Source organism: Sipha flava, unplaced genomic scaffold, assembly GCF_003268045.1.
Source record: "Sipha flava isolate LNK unplaced genomic scaffold, YSA_version1 50657_pilon_pilon, whole genome shotgun sequence".
In the NCBI taxonomy this organism is placed as follows: domain Eukaryota; kingdom Metazoa; phylum Arthropoda; class Insecta; order Hemiptera; family Aphididae; genus Sipha; species Sipha flava.
Window position 1 is genome coordinate 1 of NW_020273411.1, and position 25890 is coordinate 25890.

At 28.8% G+C, this 25890-nt stretch overlaps 2 protein-coding genes across 2 annotated transcripts in view; both read left to right on the plus strand.

Moving 5' to 3' along the window:
• Positions 1-85: 85 nt before the first annotated feature.
• Positions 86-10754, plus strand: LOC112690476 (titin-like; the record flags this gene model as incomplete). The annotated part of the gene is given in 12 exon segments (XM_025564495.1): positions 86-349; positions 2228-2685; positions 2787-2822; positions 3046-3348; positions 3890-4044; positions 4115-4259; positions 4372-4446; positions 8069-8173; positions 8574-8768; positions 9325-9530; positions 9847-9946; positions 10388-10754. Coding segments are annotated over 12 exon segments (2239 nt in total), but the record flags the coding sequence as incomplete, so codon positions are not given.
• A 1379-nt stretch (positions 10755-12133) lies between these two features.
• LOC112690477 overlaps positions 12134-25890 on the plus strand; it is a 48349-nt gene continuing 34592 nt past the window's right edge. Inside the window, exons 1-2 of the mRNA XM_025564496.1 lie at positions 12134-12157; positions 15500-15594. Coding sequence (XP_025420281.1) covers positions 12134-12157; positions 15500-15594 — 119 coding nt within the window. The remainder of the gene's footprint in view (positions 12158-15499; positions 15595-25890) is intronic.

Below are 25890 nucleotides of genomic sequence, written 5' to 3' on the forward strand. Positions count from 1 at the left end.
TATATATATATATATATATATATGTATATAGATAAGTATTCCCAAAATATTAACTTACATTTTCTCCTATTTTGTTTTGTGTCAGATGGCATAAAGTTCAAGTTACAGATACCACACACGAAGTTGTAAACTTACCAACGGGGCATGAAATAATGTTCAAAGTGGCAGCTGTTAACTGTGCCGGAGTTGGGCCTACATCACACAACACGAAATACGTAAAGATAGTTAGTGCCGGATCATTCTCTCCGCCCGTCATTCAAGAACCTTTATCAGACTTATCTGTTGGGCTAAGAAAATCGGCAGTACTCCAGTGTGTGATAACTGGGAAACCAACACCGGAAATAAAATGGTAAAACATTGTGCACGCTCGGTGACCAGTCTTGTAAAGTACTTGAGTAAAAGTATTTGAATAAAAGTATTCAAATACTTTCATGTGCTCAAAGCCGTATTTTAATTTTTTTTTTTTTTTTTTTGGGCTCAACAGACCTTTTAGTCCTTTTGCACATTTCTACCAAGTCTTTCCATCTTTCACGATCTTTTACCATTTCCGTTATACTCTCATCTATTTCTTTAATGTTTTTAATTACTCTATCTATTTATCATTGTCGGGGTCTCCCTCTTGGTTGTTTTTTGTTGATTTTCTTAGTTAAAAACATTACGAATAAGGCTTCCGTCAGCTCGCCAAACGTAGCCAGCTCACTCCAGACGTTTTGCCTTGAGATATTTTCCAATATTGATTTGTTGTACATCTTTTCTATGTTCGCGTTTTTCCTTCATTCATATTCTCTATTTAAATTTCGTTTGGACCCATAAATCTTCCGCAAAACTTTCCTCTCAAATGCTAGTAGTTTTTCTTCATCGCCTTGCGTAGTGGACCAAGTTTCACATACATACATTGCTATTGAGGCGTACTGTTTTAGTTATTTTATTTTCCTGTTTTAATCTCCTGTTCACTGATAATTTTGTGCGGAAATTCATAACTACCAGGTAGTGATCAGTATCCCCATCTGCTCCTCTGTAGCTTCGTACATTGTTTACACAGGATTTATATATATATTTTTTTTTTTATCATGACATGGTCAATTTGGCTTTTAGTTCTTGCATTTGGTGATGTCCACGTATGTTTATGTATATCCTTTCTTGGGAAGTACGTACTGCTTATAATAAGATTCTTTAATGTAGCAAAGTTTATGATTCGTACTCCATTGTCGTTGGATATTTCGTAAAAACTTTCTCGTCCAATAGTTAGTTTGTACACAGGTTCTCGACCAATTTGTGCATTGAAATCTCCAATAATTATTTTTACAGTATTCCTAGGAAAAGTTTCATAAATATTTTCTAGTTATTTTATTTCTATATTAAATAGTTATGAAAAATAAACTTGGGCATAGTATTTTAAATACTTTCCCAGAGTATTTGCATTTGAAATCAAACACTGTTTTCAATTACTTTTTTTACAAATTCTATTTAAATTTTATCATATTAAAGAAATTTTTTAATTTACCGATTATTTAATTATATTATAATAATAAAATTTAACAACCAATTATCCGTGTTGTTTAAACATAATTAATATTTGTACGTGGCATATTTTAAAAATTTGTCTTAAAAATCTATTCCAGTCAATGTCATTATAAATAACATAACCTTTTCCCTATAAATAGTCTACAACATAATACACTATTATGATTATAATATACTCATATAAATTAACAATTTCGTAACAAAATTGGAAATTCGTTTTATTTTTACTTTCCAATTACATTTTTAATTCTAATTTATGGCTTATGGGTTCTCTGAAATGTTTTTTACTTGTTGCAGCCATTTAAAACATTTAAAACGTTTTTAAAATTCTTTTACATTTTTTTTGATGATTACGTCAGTTAATACATTACCATAAGTTAAACAACGTTATAAAATATTTGAAGTATTTGAAAGTATCTATGAATACTTTTTTGAAGTATCTGTATTTTTACATGAATACATTTCTTATCAAATATTCGAACACGTATTTTAAATACTTTTGAAAACATATAACTATATTGTTATTTGAATACTTTTAAAAAGTATCGTTTACAAGACTATCGGTGGTAAAATTATCTGCATGTTTTTTGTAATAATATCTTAACAAATCGAACATTACGCGGACGCACTTTGCTCGAACACCGTTCAACGTCATTCTTCGTTTGGGTAGTCTTACAATTTAATGCGAGCGTTGTGTTTACAGGCTCAAGAACAAAACAGTGTACAAGACGAAGACCGCTACGTTCGAAAACCACGTGGCCAAACTGATGATCGCGGAGTGCGTTGAATCGACGACGGGCACGTACACGTGTCAGGCGACCAACGGAGCGGGCACCGTGCAGACATCGTGCAAGCTTAGTGTGCAAGACGTGCCGAAGATAGAAGTGCACGAATCGGAATCATCGCAGATGATCAGGGTGCGAAACCAATGGAAGGTCAAGGTCACCTACAAGGGCTACCCAAAACCAACCGTATCGTGGCAAAAGGACGGGCAACCGTTGCCGACGGCCGACAAGCACGTGACCGTGTACAACGACGACGACGACTGGTCCACGACGATAGCCGTTTACTGTGTCGAGAGGTCAGACACCGGAGTGTATACGGTGACCGCGTCCAATGACGCTGGCACGGCCACGTGCAATCTAAACCTCAAAGTGATTGGTGAGTGGACGGTAGAAAATACTTATTTTTAATAAACATTCACGTAAATAAATTGTTATTTTTTTTTTTAATATTATTAAAACGTGTCGTATTATGTTTAGAATCTGTTTCGGATGGTAAAGAATTCGGTTGTACTGGTAATATTTTGTTAGATCACATCCCGTAACGATCCCGTTATATATTTTTCTTTCATTTTTTTTTTTTTTTGTTTCCATATGGAATGCACGGTTGTGAAAAATCCCTAAATGTTTTAACGGTCTCGCCCGATTAGATAAATTGATAGAATTACAATAACTGTATACACCTATGCTTAATATTATTCAAATCATGTTAAAACACTGTTAATAACCGATCTTGTAGATAAACCAAGTGCTCCGCAAGGCCCGATGCGCATCAAAGAAATCAACTCGGATTCAGTGACCATCGAGTGGAGCAAGCCATTGGATGATGGTGGGCTGGACATCTCGTCGTATCAGGTGGAAAGGTGTAACGTCGGCAAGATGATCTGGTCTAAAGTCGCCGACGTCGACCATGATGTGTCGGCGTATAGCGTGCAAAAACTTCACGAAGACTCTGAGTACATGTTCAGGGTTTGCGCTCAAAACGCTGTGGGGGCTTCGGAATTTTTAGATAGCGAACCAGTGACCGTCAAATGCAGATACCGTAAGTATATTAGAAATAAAAAAAACTCGTGCGCGTCTTAAAGCATTTTTTTTTTTATTAATTCGTTGACAAATATTTTACTATTACATTAATTTTTTGACAAATTTCCAAAAAAATAAAAACTTAATGATATTAAATAATAGTAAATTAATTTATGAATAAGCGAATAAAGTATACGATTTACAATGTTAATAGTATTAATACAATTAATATTATAGTACATAACATAACAATTGATCATTAAGTAATTAATCGGAAAACATTTAAATGATTCAATTACAAGAACACACAAATTTGAAATTTGCTTAAGAAAAGAAAATAAAGTAAAATACTCGAAATAATAATGTAAATGGAACATACAATTACCTTTATCGATAACTTTATTATGTATAAGTGCATGCTGAAATTAAATTTCAAAATAATTTTAAAACATCATTAGATGCCTTTGGTTCTGTAAACGATTTTATCATTTATAATCAAACACGTTATAAATAATCACTGATAAAAAATTAATCATTTCAATTGTATTCAATCAATACAGATAAGCCATCGGCACCACAAGGGCCTCTGCAGATCACAGGTGTAACAGACACCTCGCTGACGATCGCTTGGTTGCCGCCTTTTGACAACGGTGGAATAGCGATCGAAGACTATTGCGTAGAAATCAAAGAAGTTGACAAAAAAGCATGGAGAAAGGTAAGTTGAATTTTCGAATAAGATAGAAACGGAAAAATATGATCGACGATGGTTTTTCGACATTATTTAGATCGGTTCCACAAAAGACTTGCACATTAAGATATCAGATCTGAAGAAGGGTTCGTCCTACGACATAAGAATCACGGCCAGAAATCACGTAGGTTACGGAAAACCGTATCAACCGAACGAACCAATTGTAGCCGGCAAGCGTATAAGTGAGAAAAAGTTTAATTATTTTAATATTTGTCTTGAACCGATTTCGGCATTGCTTAAAGGTAATTTAAACGCACTAATGCTTTTGCTTTTAATAATCTGCTTACAATATAGGCTTTAAGAATGGAATATCTGATGAAACACTCTATGTATTAATGGGAATATTCCCGACGAGATCAAAAGTTTCTGGTGAGTAATTTATCCACTCTCGTTATTGTTTTGAAATATTTTCTACTATAATAATATTCAATTTTATCTAAAGACAGATGATCATAAAAAATCAACTATTTTACGTGTTAGTGTTAAAACTCAGAGTCTAAACAACCAAATGAATAATATCGTTAATTATCGACGATTATTACAATTTTCTATGCTATAATTGTAATAATCGGTACAAGGGCTAAATTATATTTAAACAGTAAATTAATATAGTAATAGAGTAATATGAGATTTTTAAAAATAATATGAAATTAATCTGAGATAATTCTTCAACCAGAACACACGAGTACAAATTATTGCACACGTTATAATAATAACACTTGTTGCATGTATAAAATATAAACATAATAAAACAATTTTTTTATTCTATATGAATTTGGTTTTTAGATAGGCCACTGACTACAAAATATTATGTGTATTTGAATCATATAAAAATAACGGTTTATCATATACAAAATTATTAACTTAAGCTTATAATAGTTTTAATAAATTAGAAGGCAGTAAGTATAATCATATAAGTGCTATGAGTGAAATCACTTTCATAAAATACAACTCATTTTAAACTAGTTAATTTTCAAAAATATTTAATATTTTTTATATCATATTTATGCAAATATATTAAAATATATCATAACGATTCTAATTACTTTTTGTGTATGATTGTACAGTACATGAATTGAGTGAGTTATTTTTATATAGTGTAATCGAGGGTAGGCAAGTTAACCATATTTTTTAAACAGTTAAGTTAATTGAGTTCATATTCAATTAAGTTAATACACATGAGAATTACATCAATTAAGTTAAAAAATATCGTTACTTAATTTAACTTTAATTAATAAGTTAGGTTAATTACAAAAGAAAAAATATTTAAATTAAGCGCTCGTATATGTGATATATATATATATATATATATATTAACAACAGATCTTATTTTATTATACATTAACGATAATGAAAACGCAGAAAAATCTTAATAGGCTCTAATTAGAGTTGAAAAAATATACATTTCTTTATTGGGATTATTTTTAAGCACTCAAATGTCAAATTTATGTATCGTTTGTTTTTTCATTTTTCATACAAATCACATATGATAAATATAATTTAAAAAAAGTATTCTTTTTAATGTTCAATAACAGTATAAAACTAAAAATAATTACTGCACCTGAAAGTATAACTATATAATAATACAAACAATAAATGTATACAGTTGATACAAAACGTTAAAATAAATATATCGATAGCCTAATGCACAAGTGTGATAAGTGATATTTTCGTAATTGTTCAGGAGAACGATTTTTTTAGTTTGAGCTGTTATAACAATTCAAAAATGTAATGAACTGTAATGAATTTTGTTATATTTTCCTTAACATGTAATGAGTAATGAGTATTAAAAAACCTACAATTATCACATTTGTATTCTTAAAAAAAATGAAAAAAAAAAATATTGTACTTAACACTTTTTATACACGTAAAAACTTATACTTTAACACATCACACTTTTCTTCTAATTTCAATAAAGAACAACAATTACTTAAATAATGTTATAATTTCGTTTGTGCATAAAGTGCTCAATTTTAGGATTAAATTGAATATGGACTACACTCATTTTTCAAAAAAATGTCACATATCACACTTGTGCGCTACGCCTTGATATAATATTATTTAATTTTATTAAAATCTAAACAAATAAAACAATAAAATGGACAGGTTAATCAAAATACCTATTGAATCTCAATAAAAGAGTCATCTCAAAATGTTGATCAGCTATTAAATTTCTTCTCTTATTCAATAATATTTAATAATATCATAGATTATGGAATAATACTAATAATAATAGAATACAATAATTATTAAGAATTATTTAGTCAATGATAATATGTATCTATTTTTGTAATATAGATTTACGGTCACTTTTCATGACAATGGAATGTAATTCATGGATGGCATGGCTATTGTTACTCAATAGTTTGAAGACGGTTGAGTTCTTTTCCCGGGATTGGTGGGACCCCAATTAATAGTTAATAATTTAACTAAATAACTAATTTAATTAAACCTAACCTAACTAAACTAAAATAATTTAACAATAAATTATTAGTCTCATCTAAAAACTCTTTGTAATTTTTATTTTTATATTTTTCCAAATTCCATGAACTTGCTATCGAATGCGGTATTTTATAAAAATATTTTTCTGATCTTGAAAATCAAAATTAACTTAATTGGGATAAATGAAAAAATAATACATTAATTTCAAGTTAATTTGTAAGGAAATGAGTTAAGTTAATAAGTTAAGGTAATTTATCAGTAGTATAATAAGTTAATAAGTTAATAAGTATAATAAGTTAATAAGTTAAATTAACTTTTAACTTATCAATTCGTTAATGCTCAGGCTTGAGTGTAAGTAAATGCTTGAACTAATTAATTTGCTTGCTATCGAATTGTAGAATATAAATCGATCACTCCTTTCAACAACGTCATATTTCAAAAAGCTCTAATTTTAAGAACATCGGCTTTAAAGTTAGAAAGTAGAATAAAATCGCCTAAAATAAATACAATATATCGTTTGAAATGTTTAATATGTAAGATGTAAGACATCCTATTAAAGATAAAACTTAGTTTTTCTCTGTTTAAAGAATAATGTACAAAAATTTGAAATTTAAAAAGTTCATGGCCGATTTTTGAGATATGATATTATCAAAAGGAGTGAGCGAAATATTGAACTACTACCGTAATGTTAGCTTATTAATTTCAATCTGGTTATCTGGTCTTTTGATAATGTAACGCACCTATTGCGAAGTACAAGAATCCATACAATTTTTTTTTTAATTTAAATAAACATGTACATTTGCAATCGCCAAGCTTAATATGTCCTCCGGTTATAGAAACCTCTTGAAGTCAATGTACACAATATACTCAAGGTAAATAAAAAAATAAAAATAAATTCAAACGAATATTTAAATTCTAATACATATGTGAATATAGTTATACCACTCAAAGGGATCAATGGGCTGTTTGGACTCGGGTAAATCCTTTTATATATTTAATTTTAATGTTGTTAGTGATTAAATTTGACGACATATACTCACTACTGACACTTCAACATTATGTTAATACATAACTTTACATTATAATAGGATGGCAATTATATTACATATACTTCCATACATATACGTAGTTTATGCTAAAAAATTGTTTTGATAAAATACGTTTAGAGTGATAATTTTTAAATAATTCCGGTTCAAAACTATATTCAAATTAAAAGTCATAATATACTTAGTAATAATGAATAGTTACATAAAAATATATTTAATAACAGTAATAACATGTTTCAACAATTTACTATTGATCATAATCATATAATAATTGGTCGCATTAAACTAGCAACAAATTGGGTTTGAAATAAATAACAATCATATGCCGTTTGTATGTCGTATTAAGTAGTATAAAAATGTATCTTGAAATTGTGACCACACTTGTGTTATGTTGATGCACTGTGTGCTTATAGTTCAAGACACAAAATTATACTAAACGTCACTTTGTTTATCTATGTATAAAAAATGTGTGCAAAATGTAATATTTTATCGTTACGTTTCAGCTTCGCCATCACCGCCCACAGATTTCACTGTGAGTGATATTACCAGCAAAAGCGTGACATTACATTGGAATCCACCGGAAAATAATGGAGGATCCGAGATCACAGGTACAGATTTCGAAAAAAAAAAAAAATCTTATGAATAAAGTTTAAATAAAAACAATAGATTTCATATCTTACGTATCTTTCGTATACGTATACGTACGCAACTTTATGTAATAATACACCAACCGACACAGCAATTGCATCATTGTTTATCATTTTCTAATTTACGAGAATATTATAAGTATATACGTAACACAAGTATTGTCTTACAAGCAAACCTGTATTATTTATAAAATTGTTATTGTTTGTCACGTGATTATATATTCTTACTACTCTATCTTACTTCGCTACTTTGCGTTTGTATACATTTTTTGTACAAACGTATTTTTTTACAACTGTGTACTTATGTACATATCATCTTGCGAAAACAATTACACGATGTCCGTTTTTGTATTATACGCAGGTTATGTGATTGAAAAACAATTGAACGCGAGTAACAAGTGGTTCAAAGTGGCCACATTGGAACCGTCGGTAACGCGATATTGCGTGGAGAATTTGAAAGAAAAATCCGAGTATTTCTTCAAAATTTATGCGGAAAACTGTGTCGGTCTCAGTCAACCGGTTGAGACGAAACTCGTCAGTCTACTGACCCATGCCAGTAAGTGTGGGGAGGGTGGTTTACGGAATTTTTACGACTGACAGTGGTATGCTAATAAAGGAGTGAACTGTCCTATTCTAGAGGTGCTTTGCCTGATGATAGATAACATATTTATAAATTAGAATCCTTCCATATTTTACCAATCAATTGCGTTATTTGACTTTTCGGAACGAATGGTTTTTATTGATCAAATCTCTTCAGATCTGTATATTATAATAATATTTATTTTTATCATCACTACGATTAAATAATTTTACTAACTTTGGAATGGTTAAAACTATTATGATGTAATATTTGTTTATCTGACATTGATCAACTTATTATAATTATAGACTTAGTACACCGGTGTATTATAATTTGTGAACTTACCTTTTTTTCAGTTTTAATTATTAAGAATTTAAATATGAAATCGTTTTATTGTGCGTATAAGGTATAGATGAAACAGTTAATATATTACACATTTTTTTCACTCTCCAATATTCTGTCCCAGTTACACCACTGCAATGATACTATGTATAATTGAATATTATAACAACCAACCATCGTATTCCAATAGCTGTGCCTTCACCACCTACAGCCCCATTGGAAGTTCGAAATTTAAACGCCAATACGCTGATCGTGGAATGGGGTGTGCCAGAGATGGACGGTGGCGCGCCATTGCTAGGTTACAACGTAGCAATTCGGGACGAAAAGAAGACAATGTGGATGGAAGTCGGACGGGTCAGTGCGGACGTACAAAGGTTCAACATCAAAGATTTACAGGTAGGTACTACCGGCAGGTGGATAATGAAACACTCACGATTATGGTGTTGAAATTCTCGGTTTATTATTTTTTTTTTTTTCTGGTAATCCGATCAACATTGGTCGTACGTTTAAAAAGTTAAGAATAATGTTAGTCTTTGATTGATTTCTTTTGTTCCGTTTAAAACGTAAATAAAAGCTGGCTTGGTGAGTTATAGGTTGAGAGGATATGCATAGTACGTATTATATATCTTCCGGGATAGCTTTCGTTGTACATGCAGGTTGACAGAAAAATGTATACAACCGTTAACGTGTGCTGTGATAATTCTGTTTGCAGGAGAATCATAGATATCACATTAGGATATTTGCTAAAAACGAAGTCGGCATCAGCGAACCACTGGAAACAGAAGAACCGTATACCGTACAAAAACCGACAGGTAACGCATCCAGTTTTCACGGTATTTTGATAAATTACGGAACAGGGTTGATGAATTTTTGGCTCACATATTCCAAATCTCTCGAATATAAAACTATAATAGTGCAAAATTGTTTTCCTTGAAATATATTAAACGTCTATTGGGTTTTTATTGTTTAAAAAGTGTAAAATAAAATAAACAAAAAAAAAATTGTAGATAAAAAATTAAAATAAATTCATATACCTAATACACTTTGCACATTATTTTTTTTTATAACATATACATTTTTTTGAAAATTCCGATGACCAAATTTGATATCGAACACAAAAATGTTTGCCAACCCTGTAGTGTAACTATTGTATTGTCCTACTGAATCGTACCTACTCATTCTATAATCGTCCACGTGATTCGTTAGTTTACGTTAGACAGTTATACATAATATTTGTATGGTATTCGATATAGATTATTACGAATCGGATGTCGAAGAATCCGTCATAGAGTCCAAACCGTCTCTAACTCAAACTTCAGAGACCACTACATCGTGGCTGAGAGAGCACAACATGGACGCGGACATATCGTCTTATTCGAACGCTGCATTGTTGAAAAGGAGCGAATACTTCTTCCGAGTTTGGTATTACGCGAGAACGCTGTTCAAATAATATACTTTACTTATAATTATTATAATTTGTTGTCTTATTAACGCAAACATATTGGAAATAAAGTGAAAATTGTTCGTATCGACGTTCCCTGAGTCAAAACAAACAATTTTCCCTGCTTTTCACAATTGTGTTTTTTTTTTTTTTAAATGTGATTGTGATAAAAATAAATTGTTTATTCTTTTTAATTTTAGTTAACTCTCCCTCCCTTTTATTTTCCAAATCCTTACTGTTAATTAAAAATATTGTTTTTGTCTAACTCTTTTTGATTTATAAAACAAATATGGTGGTAACTGAAAATTGTGAACAAATTAATAATAGTTTATTCATAGAATAATGAAATAATATAATATACATTTTAAATATTAAATTTATACCCTATAGTTATTATTATATTGTAATTATTATACTCCCTGTTGTTTTAGTATTAAGGAAAGTATACCCAAATAAATAAATACTTTTTTAATTATAACATTGTTCTTCTTTTTTATGGCCGACCACCTATAGTCAATCTGAGTTTAAACAAAAATAATTACAAACAAATTTTAATGATAATAAAATTAATTAACAAAAAAGACGATAAAAATATTTTTACTAACCTAGTAAGATGCTCATTTATTGGTTTATTAAACAAATTCACAATAGTAGAATAAGTCTAATCCTAAAAGTACCGCACAATTAATTTAATTAATGCCAGAGCTCTAATACATATACATTGGATTAACAAGAAACAAAATAGCTAATGAACCGATATCACAAATAATTCAAAAACTTAAGTAAATTAATACTTTCAAGTTATCAAATAAAAAATAACACAAACTAAAATAATTACACTGACAACATAATATGTTGCCATATTATGGCAACCTACAAAAATTATTTTAGGAAGCCAAGTCTGCATACTGTCATACATAACATTTTCAGGATTAATTTAAACTAAGAAATGTCTAGAACTACATTATCAAGTATCATCTTATGGCAGACTTGAACATGAAAAAAAAACTCGGAATTCTGGAAAAAATTTAAGTATTAGATTAACTTTTAGATCAATACTTCATATTTTACAAATGAACATAATGTATAATTTTAAAATTATATCTGTTATGTACATGTAAAACAAACATATTTTATAATATATGAAAGTACCTACAGGTGATTTAAAAATAAAATTTTAAAGTTAAACAAACTACATAATTAATAAAATACTTAAGGTAATCTTATTTATGCAAAATGATAAATTTTCAGAAGGATCAAAAAAAAAAAAAAAAATACAGAAATCACCAAAAATACTATTCTATACTCCGCATAAATGTTTTAGTACAAATTCGTCTTATAAAATTAATTATTAAATTGATAATTTATTATGTAAGGACGTTATAACATAATATTGTATAGATTAGTATGCATATCATATACAATTTAAATGTAATTAGAGTATATGCTACCATTACATATATTATTATTTATTCCTACAAAATACTAATTTTAAAATGCTATTATAGTTTTGAAATTAAAATATTTAATTTTAAGTTAGTACTAGTTTAGTTTTACTATGCGTACTAAAAAGGTAGACCTAGTAAGCCTGGGCCTACCCTATTTTCAAATAGTTATTATTAATATTTTTTACATCATTATTATTTACTTTTTAATATCTTTAAATATTATTAACAAGTCAAACAGGAGAAATTGTGTATATTATATGATCATATTTTGAAAATCAATTTAAAAATGTTATGAAAAGTTTACGAAATAATATGTACCCATATGAATTAAAATAATTATAATTAGACTTGTCCTACATTTTGATCTTGGGCCCGCCTCTTAGGTAAACGATTTATTTTTTATTTTATCACGTTATTATATTATCTATAAAAAAATAAATATTTTCAAAAAGATATGACGCCATTTGCAAATTATGATTAACTGACCGACAGCTTGATGGATAGGTCTTCGCCCCTGAATAAACAACTACAAAACTGATCAATAACCAAGGATTCTAATCTGCGAAACATGTGCATTGTACAAGCTTATTAATAGTTGGATGACTCATAGAAATGAATAATTATATATTTTCTTATAAAAACTTATTGGGCGTAGATAATATGAATTTTAAATAATAAATAAACCAAGTTTTAGCAATTCATTGATATCATTATTAACTTTTCACTTAATATTGTACATCAAAATAATCTAATGTAGGTTATTATGATAAAAATATTAATTAATTTTAACTTAAATAAAATATTTAATTAAAAATCGTACAGTTTATCGTTTGATAAATTGTATGGTTTTATTGTATAAAGTGGCTGTTTTATTTAATTTTGATAAAATCTATTGCATTTTTCTATTCTAGATATATTTAAATAATTAATTAAAGCAATAAATATAAGTAATTAAATATTTTAAAAACATTTAACTACAATTTTAATATTACACCGTTTTAAAATGGAAATACATTTTTGCAAAAACCAAACATAATGAAATTTGCGTTGGAAGAAATTCATAGATTTAAAATGTGTGTACATATAACTTCCCTTCGTCTCATTTACAAGTTACAGATGTAACAAGAAATATTATAACTCTATGAAATCAATAAAACATTATCTTCAGCAAAGGATATTTATTTAGTATACTCAATGGGAAAAAAGCGTTTTTACAATTTCACTAAAGTTATTAATAGTTGTAATTGTAATTGTTAACGTCTCATTTGATCGATATATATAATACTGAATTATACTTAAACGATATTTCTGAGAGTTGTACTTAAATCAAAAATTGTTTAAAAAATTTAATTAATTTCAAAATTAATAATTGTGACGTAATATTAGTTTTTTTTATTGTATTTTATACACAGTATATTAGCCAATACACTAACTAATTAAACCACATAGTTACATTAGTATATCAGAGTAAAATATAATGATGATAAAAATAATATTATGACAAGTAATACTAAGAAAAATTTAACATTCGAAATTATTATATTAAATTACAATAAGTACAAAATAGTGTAAATATACCTATTTAAATAGTTTTTATTATTATCATTATTATTGGTTACACCAGTGAAGGTAAATTATGTCATATTAAGTTATAATACAATAATTATATTACAATGTTGAATAGTTATTAGTTAAAGTAACTATTAACCTATATGTTAGTTTTTAAAAATACAACATTAATATTATATAAATTTTATAATAATAATTTTAAATTATATTATATTGTATTATATTAATATTAAATTATTTAAAAAATTTCAATAGTATTTGCTTATATTTATTTTTTGTTTTGTAAAAATCTGTAGAACGGTTCTACTAGAACCAATCTGATTACGGAATTACAAAGTACTTGTACAGTATTGCAAACTGTTTTTATATATATAGTTTCTGATTCCTTCACTTTTTGTTTTTCAAAATCAATGATACATAATTTCAAATATATAAGAAAATTTCACTAATTTCGGCTTTAACAGCTACTCGTTCCTGTCTCTCAAACAGCCACTATATCTTGTACTTTTTTATTTATTTTTATTGGGCAATTTATGCAACTACAACTATTGACAGTATCCTAAGACAAATAAAAATTATGGTTTATAATTATTTTAGGCTATACATTAATTTAAGAATTTATAATTCTCATATTAAATGCAAACGCTAAAAAAAATATCTTAATGGAGTTTTTTAAATATATTTTAAAAAAATTAATGTGTCCTATAGTCGTATAGTCGTACCTATTTTATGAATAGAATAATTAATAGATAGCTAACCTAATAATCTACATTATATGTCATGTAAGTTATGATATAACTTCATAATAATTCATAAGACTTTCTTTAATTACAATTTTTGAATTCTTTATTAGTGTATACATAAATAAAAATAAAAAAGATGTATAAGAACTAATAGTAAAATATTTTACAAATAAATAAAAATATTTTTAACTTACAATTACATTTTTACTTCAATATATGTATTTTAATATACTAACAAATAATTAAAATGTATGACAATGCTTCGTATGCTCGCTAGAGTATAAAACCACCTAATCACAATTGTATGCAAAAAGAAAGTAATCAATTTTAAACATCATATGACATATTTTACAAATTATTGACTTCGTTAGTAATTAATGAACATAGTTCAAGCAATTTGTAACAGTCCAATTATAAATACTGTTTTAAAGTAGCATTCATTATTAATGATTCAATTATGTTTAAATTGAAAACCTATAGATATACTATACCTATATAATATATTATCATTAAAATAGACACACATAATACTATAAATTATATCTGTCTATAATTTCGAAAAAAAGTTTATAATTCAATAATTAATTAAATCGTATTATGTTTCATAGTAAAACAATATATTCATAATCTGTATTTGAAATTGATAAACAACATTCTTTATAGGTACATTTAAAAACCGATATTATTTTATCATCTTAAACATTCATAAATTACTACATACAATAATTAAATGAAAATTAACCAGTGCTCGACTTGTGAGGTGACCTATGGGGACGGAGTACCCCAACTAATTTTCAGAAATTTTAGCGTCCCCCTACTATTATTACGCTATAATCATAACGCTCAGCCAGTTTTGGGGACGTTCTTTTTTTTTAAAGTAAATAGAGTCCCCCTTCTTAAATTTTGCCAAATCGAGCACTGAAATTAACCAATGTACACCTGTTAAATTTAATGCCGATTAAAATAAAGTTAATTCAGTTCTGATGTTATGAATAATCTATAGAATTAATCTAATCTACAGAAAAAACTTAATATAATAAATAAAAATTTCAACCTAGCCGTGGTTTCTACTATACTGTTTTAAGTATTCAGTTATCACATAATATTTATTTCTTTCGTGTTACGTTAATAATTTATAATTTCATATAATTTTCGTTATTTTAGTTAAAATTGAATGGAATATGGAAAGCTAATACTTTTGATAGGCAAATTGCATTTACATATGCATTCTACATACAGAATCAAGCATTTAAACGAAGGTAATACCATAGGTGAATATAAGAGGGGGACTTTGTAGATTGAAGTCCTACTAGACAATTTTAAAGCTCCTCTCCAAAAGTTTCAAGTTCCTTCAAAATGTGTTAGTTTTTCATTCGTTTTCTATTATTGATAAACCATAGTTTATCAAAAATGTACGTTTTTTTCATCAATTTTCTATAGTGTAAAGTTACTATTAACTAATTTAAACACAAAATGGACCATACAATAATTAATATACAAAAAGTAAACAAATACTTTATAAATATAAATAAATAAATACTTAGCCTGGATTTATTATATTTGTAAAGTACGACCGGTTTTGAATTAATAATTCATCGTCAGGTACATAAAGTTAATAAAATCACGATTTTTTTCTATAATATGACAAAACATTCTAATACATGGCTTAAAACCAAAATTATTCAAGTGAGATCTACAAATACCACTATTTGATATATAGAAAACAATATATCAACATTTATCGATACAGACAAAATTATAGATTTATTTGCAGAAAAATAGATTTATAATATTAAAATTAAATATACAATAAAATTAATTATTTATTTATTTATTTATATTACACTATTACTTATATATATATATTCGGTGATTAACGGAGTTAAGAAAAAGGTAAGTAGTTGATTGATATGTAAAAATTAAGTATACAGATATGACCAAATATCCACCTATGCGTAATATTCAAGTATACAACTGTAATATGAATTAAAAATGCAACGAAACAAATAATAATGGTAATGAAAATAGACAGCTCGGCTGAAATAGAACAAATTATCTCTAAGTTGAATTTGACGTGTGTGTTATTTATAGTAAGTAATTATTGAAATATGTGGCATATAGTCTTATTCTTACGTCTTCTCCATATCAACCAAATCGTTAGTATTCCAAGTATGGCCTATACACATGATTTCTCCTATTATTTTTATTTTTTAGTAAGACGGGGGAGAGGGGTAAGAAACGCATATAAAATATTTTATAATATTAAAGACTCGTTTTATTTATTTATTGTACTGTGCATATAATACTCGTATACATATACACTGTTATCCGTACGAATAATTAGTTTCGAAGTTTACTTTGAATGGTGATATCACCTATAACACATTGAAACACTTTAAAATTATAGACATTTGAACATTAAAAAATAGAGTATATTTTGGAGTGTTATTTTGAATTAAATTTGTTGTATATCTACAAACTAGTACACAGCAGAAGAATGACACGAGGATTGTCGAAATAAGTGTCAAAACGTAATTAATACTTTAAAAATATGGTTTTGATATTGTTCTTGAAATTAAAGATATTAATATAAACAATAAATCCATTTACATATCATGTATTATATTTGCTTTTGACATAAATTTGCTGCGTTTTATTTTAACAGTTAACAATGTTGACATAAATACTATCATAATTTACGTATAAAACTATTAGTACAATAAACTTATTTTTTTCCATTGAATTATTAGTTTTAAAAAGCACACTCAAATGTAATAAAAGTAATTTTACAAATAGTATTTATATTTGGACACAATATTATAGTCCTACAGCAATGTTTTGTAACCAAACTTATGTCGTTTGTAAAAAAAAAACGTACGTGCTTAATCCAGAATAGATTATCTTATCTAAAATAAACACACCTAGACCATTGTAAACGTACTATTATACTATAAATATAGATAGGACAGTTTCAGTGGCTAGGGTGAAGTTATAGGGACAATAACACAGGTGTCTCATTAGAATTTGGGTGATGAGAGTGTAAGTACTAGACTCATAAGACATTGAACTATTATTGATAGCTTAAGTTAAATTGGATATTTTTTATATAGTCTTGACATTTTTTTTGAGTTATATTCAAGAATTTGTTCATCATGACCTCGGTCTTAATTGAAAATTGTTACATGAAAATATGTGTTTAACCTGAACATACGAGTAGTACATGAGGATCCGAAAATATGTATGCTAAAAACTTCCATTGAAAATTATATTTTTAGGTGCTTTTGCCAAAACCTAACCCGTACTAATATGATAATCTAAGATAGTGACGTACCTTTCTCAGAATACTCACAATAATAAATCATTAACAAAAAAACAAATTTAAAATTAAAAATGTAATTTACTTATTAGATTCTTTTAGAATATGGAAAAGTATTGTTTTCACAACGACTACCTGTTTTTTGAATAAAATTTTAGCGTTCTCGCCTATTACTAATCACCATATTTTGAAGGATTGGTATTTGACATTCTTTTTTAATCATATTGAAAATATTTTAAATAACACACATTTTATACTTTAACATCGTAATAATATATTTTATAATTTCAAATAATACAAATACATAATTAAATGCGAACACGAATCGACATTAATACAAATCTTTTTTTTTTTTTTTTTGTAAATAGTAAAATGGGAAAAAAAATAATAATTTGTTGTAACGTAATTAGTATAAAAAATGTACGGCATGCAACAATGACAGTAGTCGATTTTCTTTCGCCGATTAGTTGGTTGTTATATTCATAAGGGACCATTGCACACATTGGAACGGTATTATTTCGTACACACGAGCGTACTGTTGAAAACAAGACCACTGAAAACGGATCGTATTGTTGTTTCGGACCGCAGCGCACGTTCTATCGATGGACGGGTACGCGATGACGTTCGGGAAATGAAGATCGCCGCCGAAAAACGTTTTGACCCAACTGCGTTTCGCAATCGAGACACGTATACACCCACATTAACGTATATTGTGTCGGCGTCGATGAGCGGACGCTTGGATGGGGGAGTAGGTTGGCGGTGGCGCGACAACGCGTGGTACGAAAACATAATGCTCAGCGCCGATGAGGAGCGCGAGCTTGAACTTGACCTCGCCGTCAGCCGGTCGGCCGCTGACGGACAGCAAAAACTGACCGCCAGGCAGCGCTCCGGCGCAAGCTTACGCGCCGCCGGGTGAAAGCTTGCCGGCAGATGTACCGCGCTCGCCCTGCCGTACGGACGTGTATCTCCGTTGCCGAGGCTCGCGCTCGTATTGGCCACAGGTTGTAGTTGTAACAACAGTAGTACGTTAATAGGAGGTGGTGCGGATACCTGATAATTGACTGCGGTTACATCTCCGGGGAAGCCCCGAGGAAAAAATCGCGCGACCACAGTTCACGCCATGACAACGTCCATACCGCGATAAAACGTTCTGTCGACGAGAAGAACATCCGCGCATTAATACACGTGCGCACGAACATTTGACGACTTTATTCGAATAATCGACCGACAACGACCCACCAGACGACGTAAATAATTTTTACATTTTATTATGACACTGGACAATGATTGAATCGACCACGGCGGTGGCGGCGGCTGCGGCGGCGACTTTGGCAAACGAGGTGGGTACACACTTTGATTTCGTACAATAAATTAATAATTTTAATAACAACAACAATATCAACGACTCAATGTTATCTCGTAGTGTTAGTCCATAGTACTACACATCGTTGTCGGGGAGGATTTGTTTATCATTCCCTTCGACTTCGCCCCACCGACCGCTGTACACTCGTAAGCACCCCATGTCTGTATCGCAAGCCTCGTCAACGGAGTCTCGCGGGGCAGGTGCGCGCCGGCAAAACCCGGGCGGTCGGGTTTTGTTTTTTTTTTTTTCCGGGGTGCCGCACGCGTGTGCGCAATCGATCGGCGGCCGCTTCGACCCGGACCGCGGCCGCCCTCGTGCTCGCCACGTGACGGTTACGCGCTTCCGCGGCGGTGCACCGTGGTAGTGCCGCCGTCGTCACGGCAACCGGGATGATGTCGGTATCGACGATCGCAGAGGGACGAGGCACAGGGCAGATTTCTCGTGGTTTTGTTTTGTTTTCCTTTTTTGGGGTCGGCCGGCCAGGACGACGGGTGCTGCACGTCCTTTAAATACCTTGCCGCAGTCGTAATAGGGAACGTTTCATCGCCCGACCGACCCCGATCGGAAAATTCCTCCGGCTGGAGCGGAAAACAACCCCTCGCTGACAAACAAGAGGCCTCGATGGTCGGCGAATTGCTAAATAATTCCCCCAGACGTTCCGAGAGCGCGCGATTTTCGATCTGTAACACAATTGCACGTTCTATAATCGAAACTAAACGCGTGCCACGACCAGAGAACCGTTTCGACCAAAGTACATAATACACAATAGTCTGTGGTTGTAAGCTGAGTACAGGCGTTTCCCATACGCTTCAACACTTCGCGCACTGGTAGTTAGATTATAACATCATTGACGATAGTCGATAATATTGCTATTATTGTTACCGTATTAAATCGCTTACGCCTCACACATACGAGTGTGTTTTATGTAACGGATGACTTGATTTCATAACGCTTCTTGTACGGTTTCTCGGCACCAACCGCCGTCCCGAAAAAACCGGTGTTGTTGTAGACCATGTGGACGATGACAACGCGGTGCAAATTTCATTATTATTTTAACGTTTAATATACGGTTGCCGGTAGAAAATATGTTTGTTCGCCGGTTTACGATCTAGCAAAGCATATTACATATTATATAATTATCATATGCAACTTGTACATAGGTTTATTCGATAAGTAAATAAGTAGATATACCAAATAATATTATCTTAACGACCAAAGAACTCGATTTAGCAGTGCCTCATATTTTTCCGAGATAGTTTAGGATTTCAACAGTATCAGCTGTTTTTGTAGTATTTATTAGCGGTTAGTTTCATAATTTTACTAGTCTGTGTAACCACATAGTATAATCAAAACAGTTCTATAAATGCAGCACATTAATCCAACTATCGAGAATATGTTAGTCATTTATGCGATCTAATTTCGTCAGGCAACAAATTAGAAATAACGTGAATCCTTTGAAAAAAAATCTGATTTTCTGTGATCATAGTTATAAGTGTAAAAACTTATACCTCAACTTAAACGATGATGACGTATGCATCGGTGATGTATGAACATTTTTACTCTAATGTGTGAGGTATTTCGTGGCCTCAACAATTTATCATTATTGTTGACGCCAGCCGCCACCTAATTTATTCTAAAAAATGTAGGTGGACAAAAGGTCACTGTTTACTACCACCTACGTTTTGCGAAATTAAAATTAAAAGTTTAGTTTGTACCCAGTAGACAATATATTTGATACCTAATACTTTATAGCATGTTTATTTAGAATAATCATTTTTGGTTACACTGAAAGATGATTTGAACAGACAAGTTTTAAAAAACGTGTAAGCAATTAAACAGGCTTATTATTATTCCAGTACCGGAATAAAATGTTTGACTGGTAAAGGAAAAAAAGAAGGGACTAGTAATATTTTTAGATCATATGAAACGAAAAAGCTTTTTTACAAATGTATTTGTAATAAAGAATTTAGACGTACACATTTAATCCGCTTTTCATACACATATATAGAGTACGAATACTTCCTAAATTATTTTCATTGTTGTTGTTTACAGAATAAACGAAACAGTTATGTGAGTCCAAATTTGTATATTGTTTATAAAAGAAAAATTTGATTTGATTTAATTTAACTTAATTCATTTTTTTTTTTTTTTTTACAAAACGTACTAATGACATATTTTTTAATTTGCCGAAACTACTCTTTGATGCATTTGATCTATTCATTTTTAAATTTATTTTTGATATGTTGACCTAATTTAAAACACATTGGGATAATTACTCCAATTAAAAATATTTTAACCGTTGAACTATATGGAAACCGTTATAGAATTATTTATCAAACCAATGTGAAAATCATTTTTAATTATTTACCTTTATTAATTAAACTATTCAATAAGTTGATATCATCAATCTGCATTTTAATAGTTTATTTAAAACCACAAACAATAATTTTGTAACTTCATATTTAAGAATATATTTTATTACAATAATCTTGAAATGCGTGAATACATCTATGTTTTTCAACTATATTTGTTGAAATATATTATCTAACAGTAAAATACTATAAAATAAGTATTTTTGGAAATTAAGCAAATTAAAATAAATTAAGGTTAAAAATGTTAAAATGTTTTAGAAATAGATATTTTTAAATCTTTCATCGTTATGAGTTTGTTTATGAAAAAAATGTCTGGATTTTAACGGTTAAATCGAGTTTAAAGCAAATATGTCTAAGCTATTGGTATTTACTATATTCAGTACAAACTGAACAAAGACATTTTTATACAAAACCTATTCGTCCTGGCTAATGTACATTAGAAGGCATTTACATTATACGTCAGTGGATTGTATATAAATAGTTTTGACCCTCTTTATTTGTATTGCAGTTAAACATAAATAACACAGACGCTATAAACTAGTGTCTTTTAGAAAAGTAAAAAAAGTCAACAAACTACCAAAGTCTTAAGAATATTAATTTCGTGTGTTTATATCTTATGAGCTATGTTATGCCTATCACTTATCACAGTCGTCAGATATTAACAGCAATCCTAACTAGAGAATGAGAATTTCCTCATTCTGTTGTCGATTAAATTATATTTAATTTTGCAATGTTTATCTGCGAGTGTATTTACATCTTGCAGAAACACGGCGTAACTCTACAATGGAAACATAATGTTAAGTACATTGATAGACTGATAGTAATAATAAAATAATATTTATACTATAACTTATTATGATTGCTATGATTAGAATCTAGTTATAAGAAAAATAAATGTATTTATAAACTTTATAAACTATGGATAATGTAGATATGCAGATTAAAATATAAACCAAACAGATTGTCGAACGCTAAAAAATTTTTGCGTTTAATTTCAAAAATTACTTTAAATATTTATTTTCATATTTTAATTCTGAAATTATTATTATTTATACTTCAATTATTTATTAACCATTATTTCTTAGAAATGGCTTATCTAAAATTTAAATCGATAGCATAATGTAAATTAAAAATTATATGATTGAACAAGAGCTAGAGGCCTCGGTGCTTTGCACCCCCTGCACTCCCGCTAAATCTGATAATGCATAAAAATCAATAACCCTGCAATAATGAAATAATAAAGTGGAAAAAATCAAATTGCAAATATAAATTATATAGATAAATAGTTATCACCAATTTAATATATGTTTAGTTAACTACTCTTAGAAATAAAATAATCAAACAATTAAAGTTGAAAACTTATTAATGGTTAACGAGATAATTTATACACGATTTAGTTTTCGCAAATGTACTAGTATTTTTATTAGTACCTAACTAAGTTTCTATGTTAGCGTGCCAATCGATTATTTATAGTTATGTAAATCATATGTAAAAACTATATGTATAGATATGTATTATCTTGATTGAAATAAATTTGATTCATTTAATTTTAAATTTCAATTATCTTTGTGTTGACTTACTATTTATATCTGTTATTATTATGAATACACTTCATTTATAATGAATAAAATCACATCTTTACTAGAGTATTTAAAAATTGATTCAATGACTTTTATTTGGTATTTAAAAAGATTCCTTTTGATGTGCAGAAAAACGAGTGGAGTAAAAAGTACACTTGAAAAAGCTTTTATATTACTATAAAACAAAATATACTACATACAACTACTTAAAAATAACGATCTGTTTTATTAAGGTTTATTAATGGAACACTTATCAGCTAACTAAGAATATATTGAACGCAATTTATATTACGTTTATAAAAGGTTTATTTCAATCTAAGTTGTTTATAATACTTTTACTTCAAAAAGATTAAAGCATATAATACTGTAAATATTTATACTATCGAATAAATTCGTTTTAACTAAATAAATAAATTTAACATATAGGTTGATAATAATTGTTTAATTATTAAAGGGGGCGAGACAAAGTTACTAACCTTTGAAAGGTACGTTCGTAGAAAAATAATATATAATATCGAAACAAGAAATTATATGAGGAGAACAAAAACAGATATTAAGAGAACTTTTAACGGACAAAATGTCCAAAAATGACTTGTCTCAAATACACTAGAATGGCCCGGGTACAAGTATAAGGACAGTCTAATGAGACCATTTTTGAAATCTTAACTAAATAAAACGGTCTTCCCTAGAGAAAAACCACGCCAACATTGGTTAGATCTGAAAAGGAAAAAAGTATTTCAAGTGGCAAATGGCAAAAATCGAAGGTGCAGACAATAGAGACATATGGAGAAGTTTGGTAGAATCAGCAAAATACTTCAATGACCTGTAGAAGCTAAAAAAAAATCTTAAGCAAACTTTTATAATCTTAAATATAATTTTTGTTCTTGATTTATCAAATAAAATGCTTACTTTTGTCATTAAATAGAGATACAATTTACCAATTCAACTTAGTTGAGTATTTTACACGTTTGTTAAGTTTTTTACACACGACTTCAAATTATAAATCAAAACTAATAGGTTGATACTATTAAAACCAAACTCATTTTTAATCAAGTATTTAATTAAACACATCGCTTTTAAATAAATACTTGATTAATTAATATATACCTATCAATTGTAGTTTAATTTATGTTAAATGTATAAATAATAGATACTTAATTATTATAGTAGTAGTAGTAACTAGTAGAAATTATAATAGTATTTTAATTTATCCTAAATTGTGAGTTTGTGTTGTAACGTACAACATTAAAATTTATACTAATTAATGATTAGGTTAACTATCTATGTTAAAAAATGTGTCAGTAACTAATCGTTTAATTCTCATTTAATTTCAGAAATATATTATATCATTAATTTAGTTTAAAAACTATAAGACTTTAATTTAAAAGAAAATTAAACTAAAATATAATGTAAGCCATGTATTTTCGTGATCCAAAGCATTTTCTTCTATTTTATTATAATTATAGAAGCATACACCTTACCATTGTTTAATATTATGTATTTTATGTAGATGCTTGTAACTTTTGTTATAGTAGTAATAATCGTTTGAAATTAATTACAATCTCGCTCTTGTTCATATTGAAATCCATGTGGTATATCTTGAATTTACAGATCGCCTTGCATACTCGACTTATAATATAACTAATGTGGTGTTTGCATTAAGTGTGTACAACATTATTATTCATTATGTACATGCGTTGTGTTTATTTAATTATTATCATATTCGTTTTTTCACTTAGACCTTTAAAATAACGTATCAAGTATTTTTGCAGTGAACACTTTCTCATGAAGATAAATTTATTACTGATTTCCCATGTATTATTAGAGTACGGATTTTGAAGGCATTAGCTTTTTTTTCCTATTGCTCAAAAATGAAATTATTACAGCTATAAATTAGATTTATACTACTTAGAATAAAATGCAAAACATTTTATTTAGCTTTTTCTGCTCTTTTTAAGTTTTTTGAGTATTTTGGGTTTTTTTTTTTTTTGGTTTTAAGTTACATTTTTTCAAATATTAATACTTTTTTGGGTACTTCGGGTATTTTTCTTTTGCTTTCATGTAACATTTTTTTTCAAAATGTGTTCTAAATAAATGTATTTGAAATATTCATGTTTATATTTATATTAAATATGTTCCAAATCTTGTTTAATCATTTATTGACATCCTTTCCCCGTTTATTCAGTTTACCACGTATTGCATAAGCGTCACTAAGGGGTATCGAGGGGTATCTTTGCTACCCCAGAAATTTTTGTGGGGTAGCAATGGTATTTTTTCGCTACCCCAAAAAAAGTTATAGATTTTAAAAATAAATTCGAAGTTTATTATTCAAGTGTGTACGAACATAGACCATCTATTATTGTGATTGTATCCAAAATATATTTTGTAATAAGTTCAATACAGACAATAAGGCTGTGTATACACTATACGTTATACCAAGATTTATGAAGAAGAGTTAGCCAGTTAAGTAAGCCAGTTATCGTGTTAAATCTTTAAAAATTTATTTTTTAACTTTCTAAAAATAAACTTTGCTATCCCAAAATTTGGACTTTAGGGAAGTCCATAACGTATTGTATGGTATATAATAGATTCATTTTTTTTGAAACGTCAATAAACACAAAAATATGCTATTGCTCTGAAAATTATCTACTCAGAATTACAGTTTAATTTTTGTTGTAACACCTTATAGTAATTTTAAAGTGCCAAAAATAATTTTCTTTCTTTTATCAAATCCATTTTTAATTCTTTTTTTAAGCTTCTTTGGAAGATTTATACTGCTTTATTGCTTTTTTTTTTTTAAGTGATTTTCTTTAATTTTTTTATTGCTTTAAAACCTGTACTCTAATAATTATATACTTTATATACCTATGTCACCGTACACGCATTCTATGTATATACTTGTATAAATACATTTTGAATAGCGT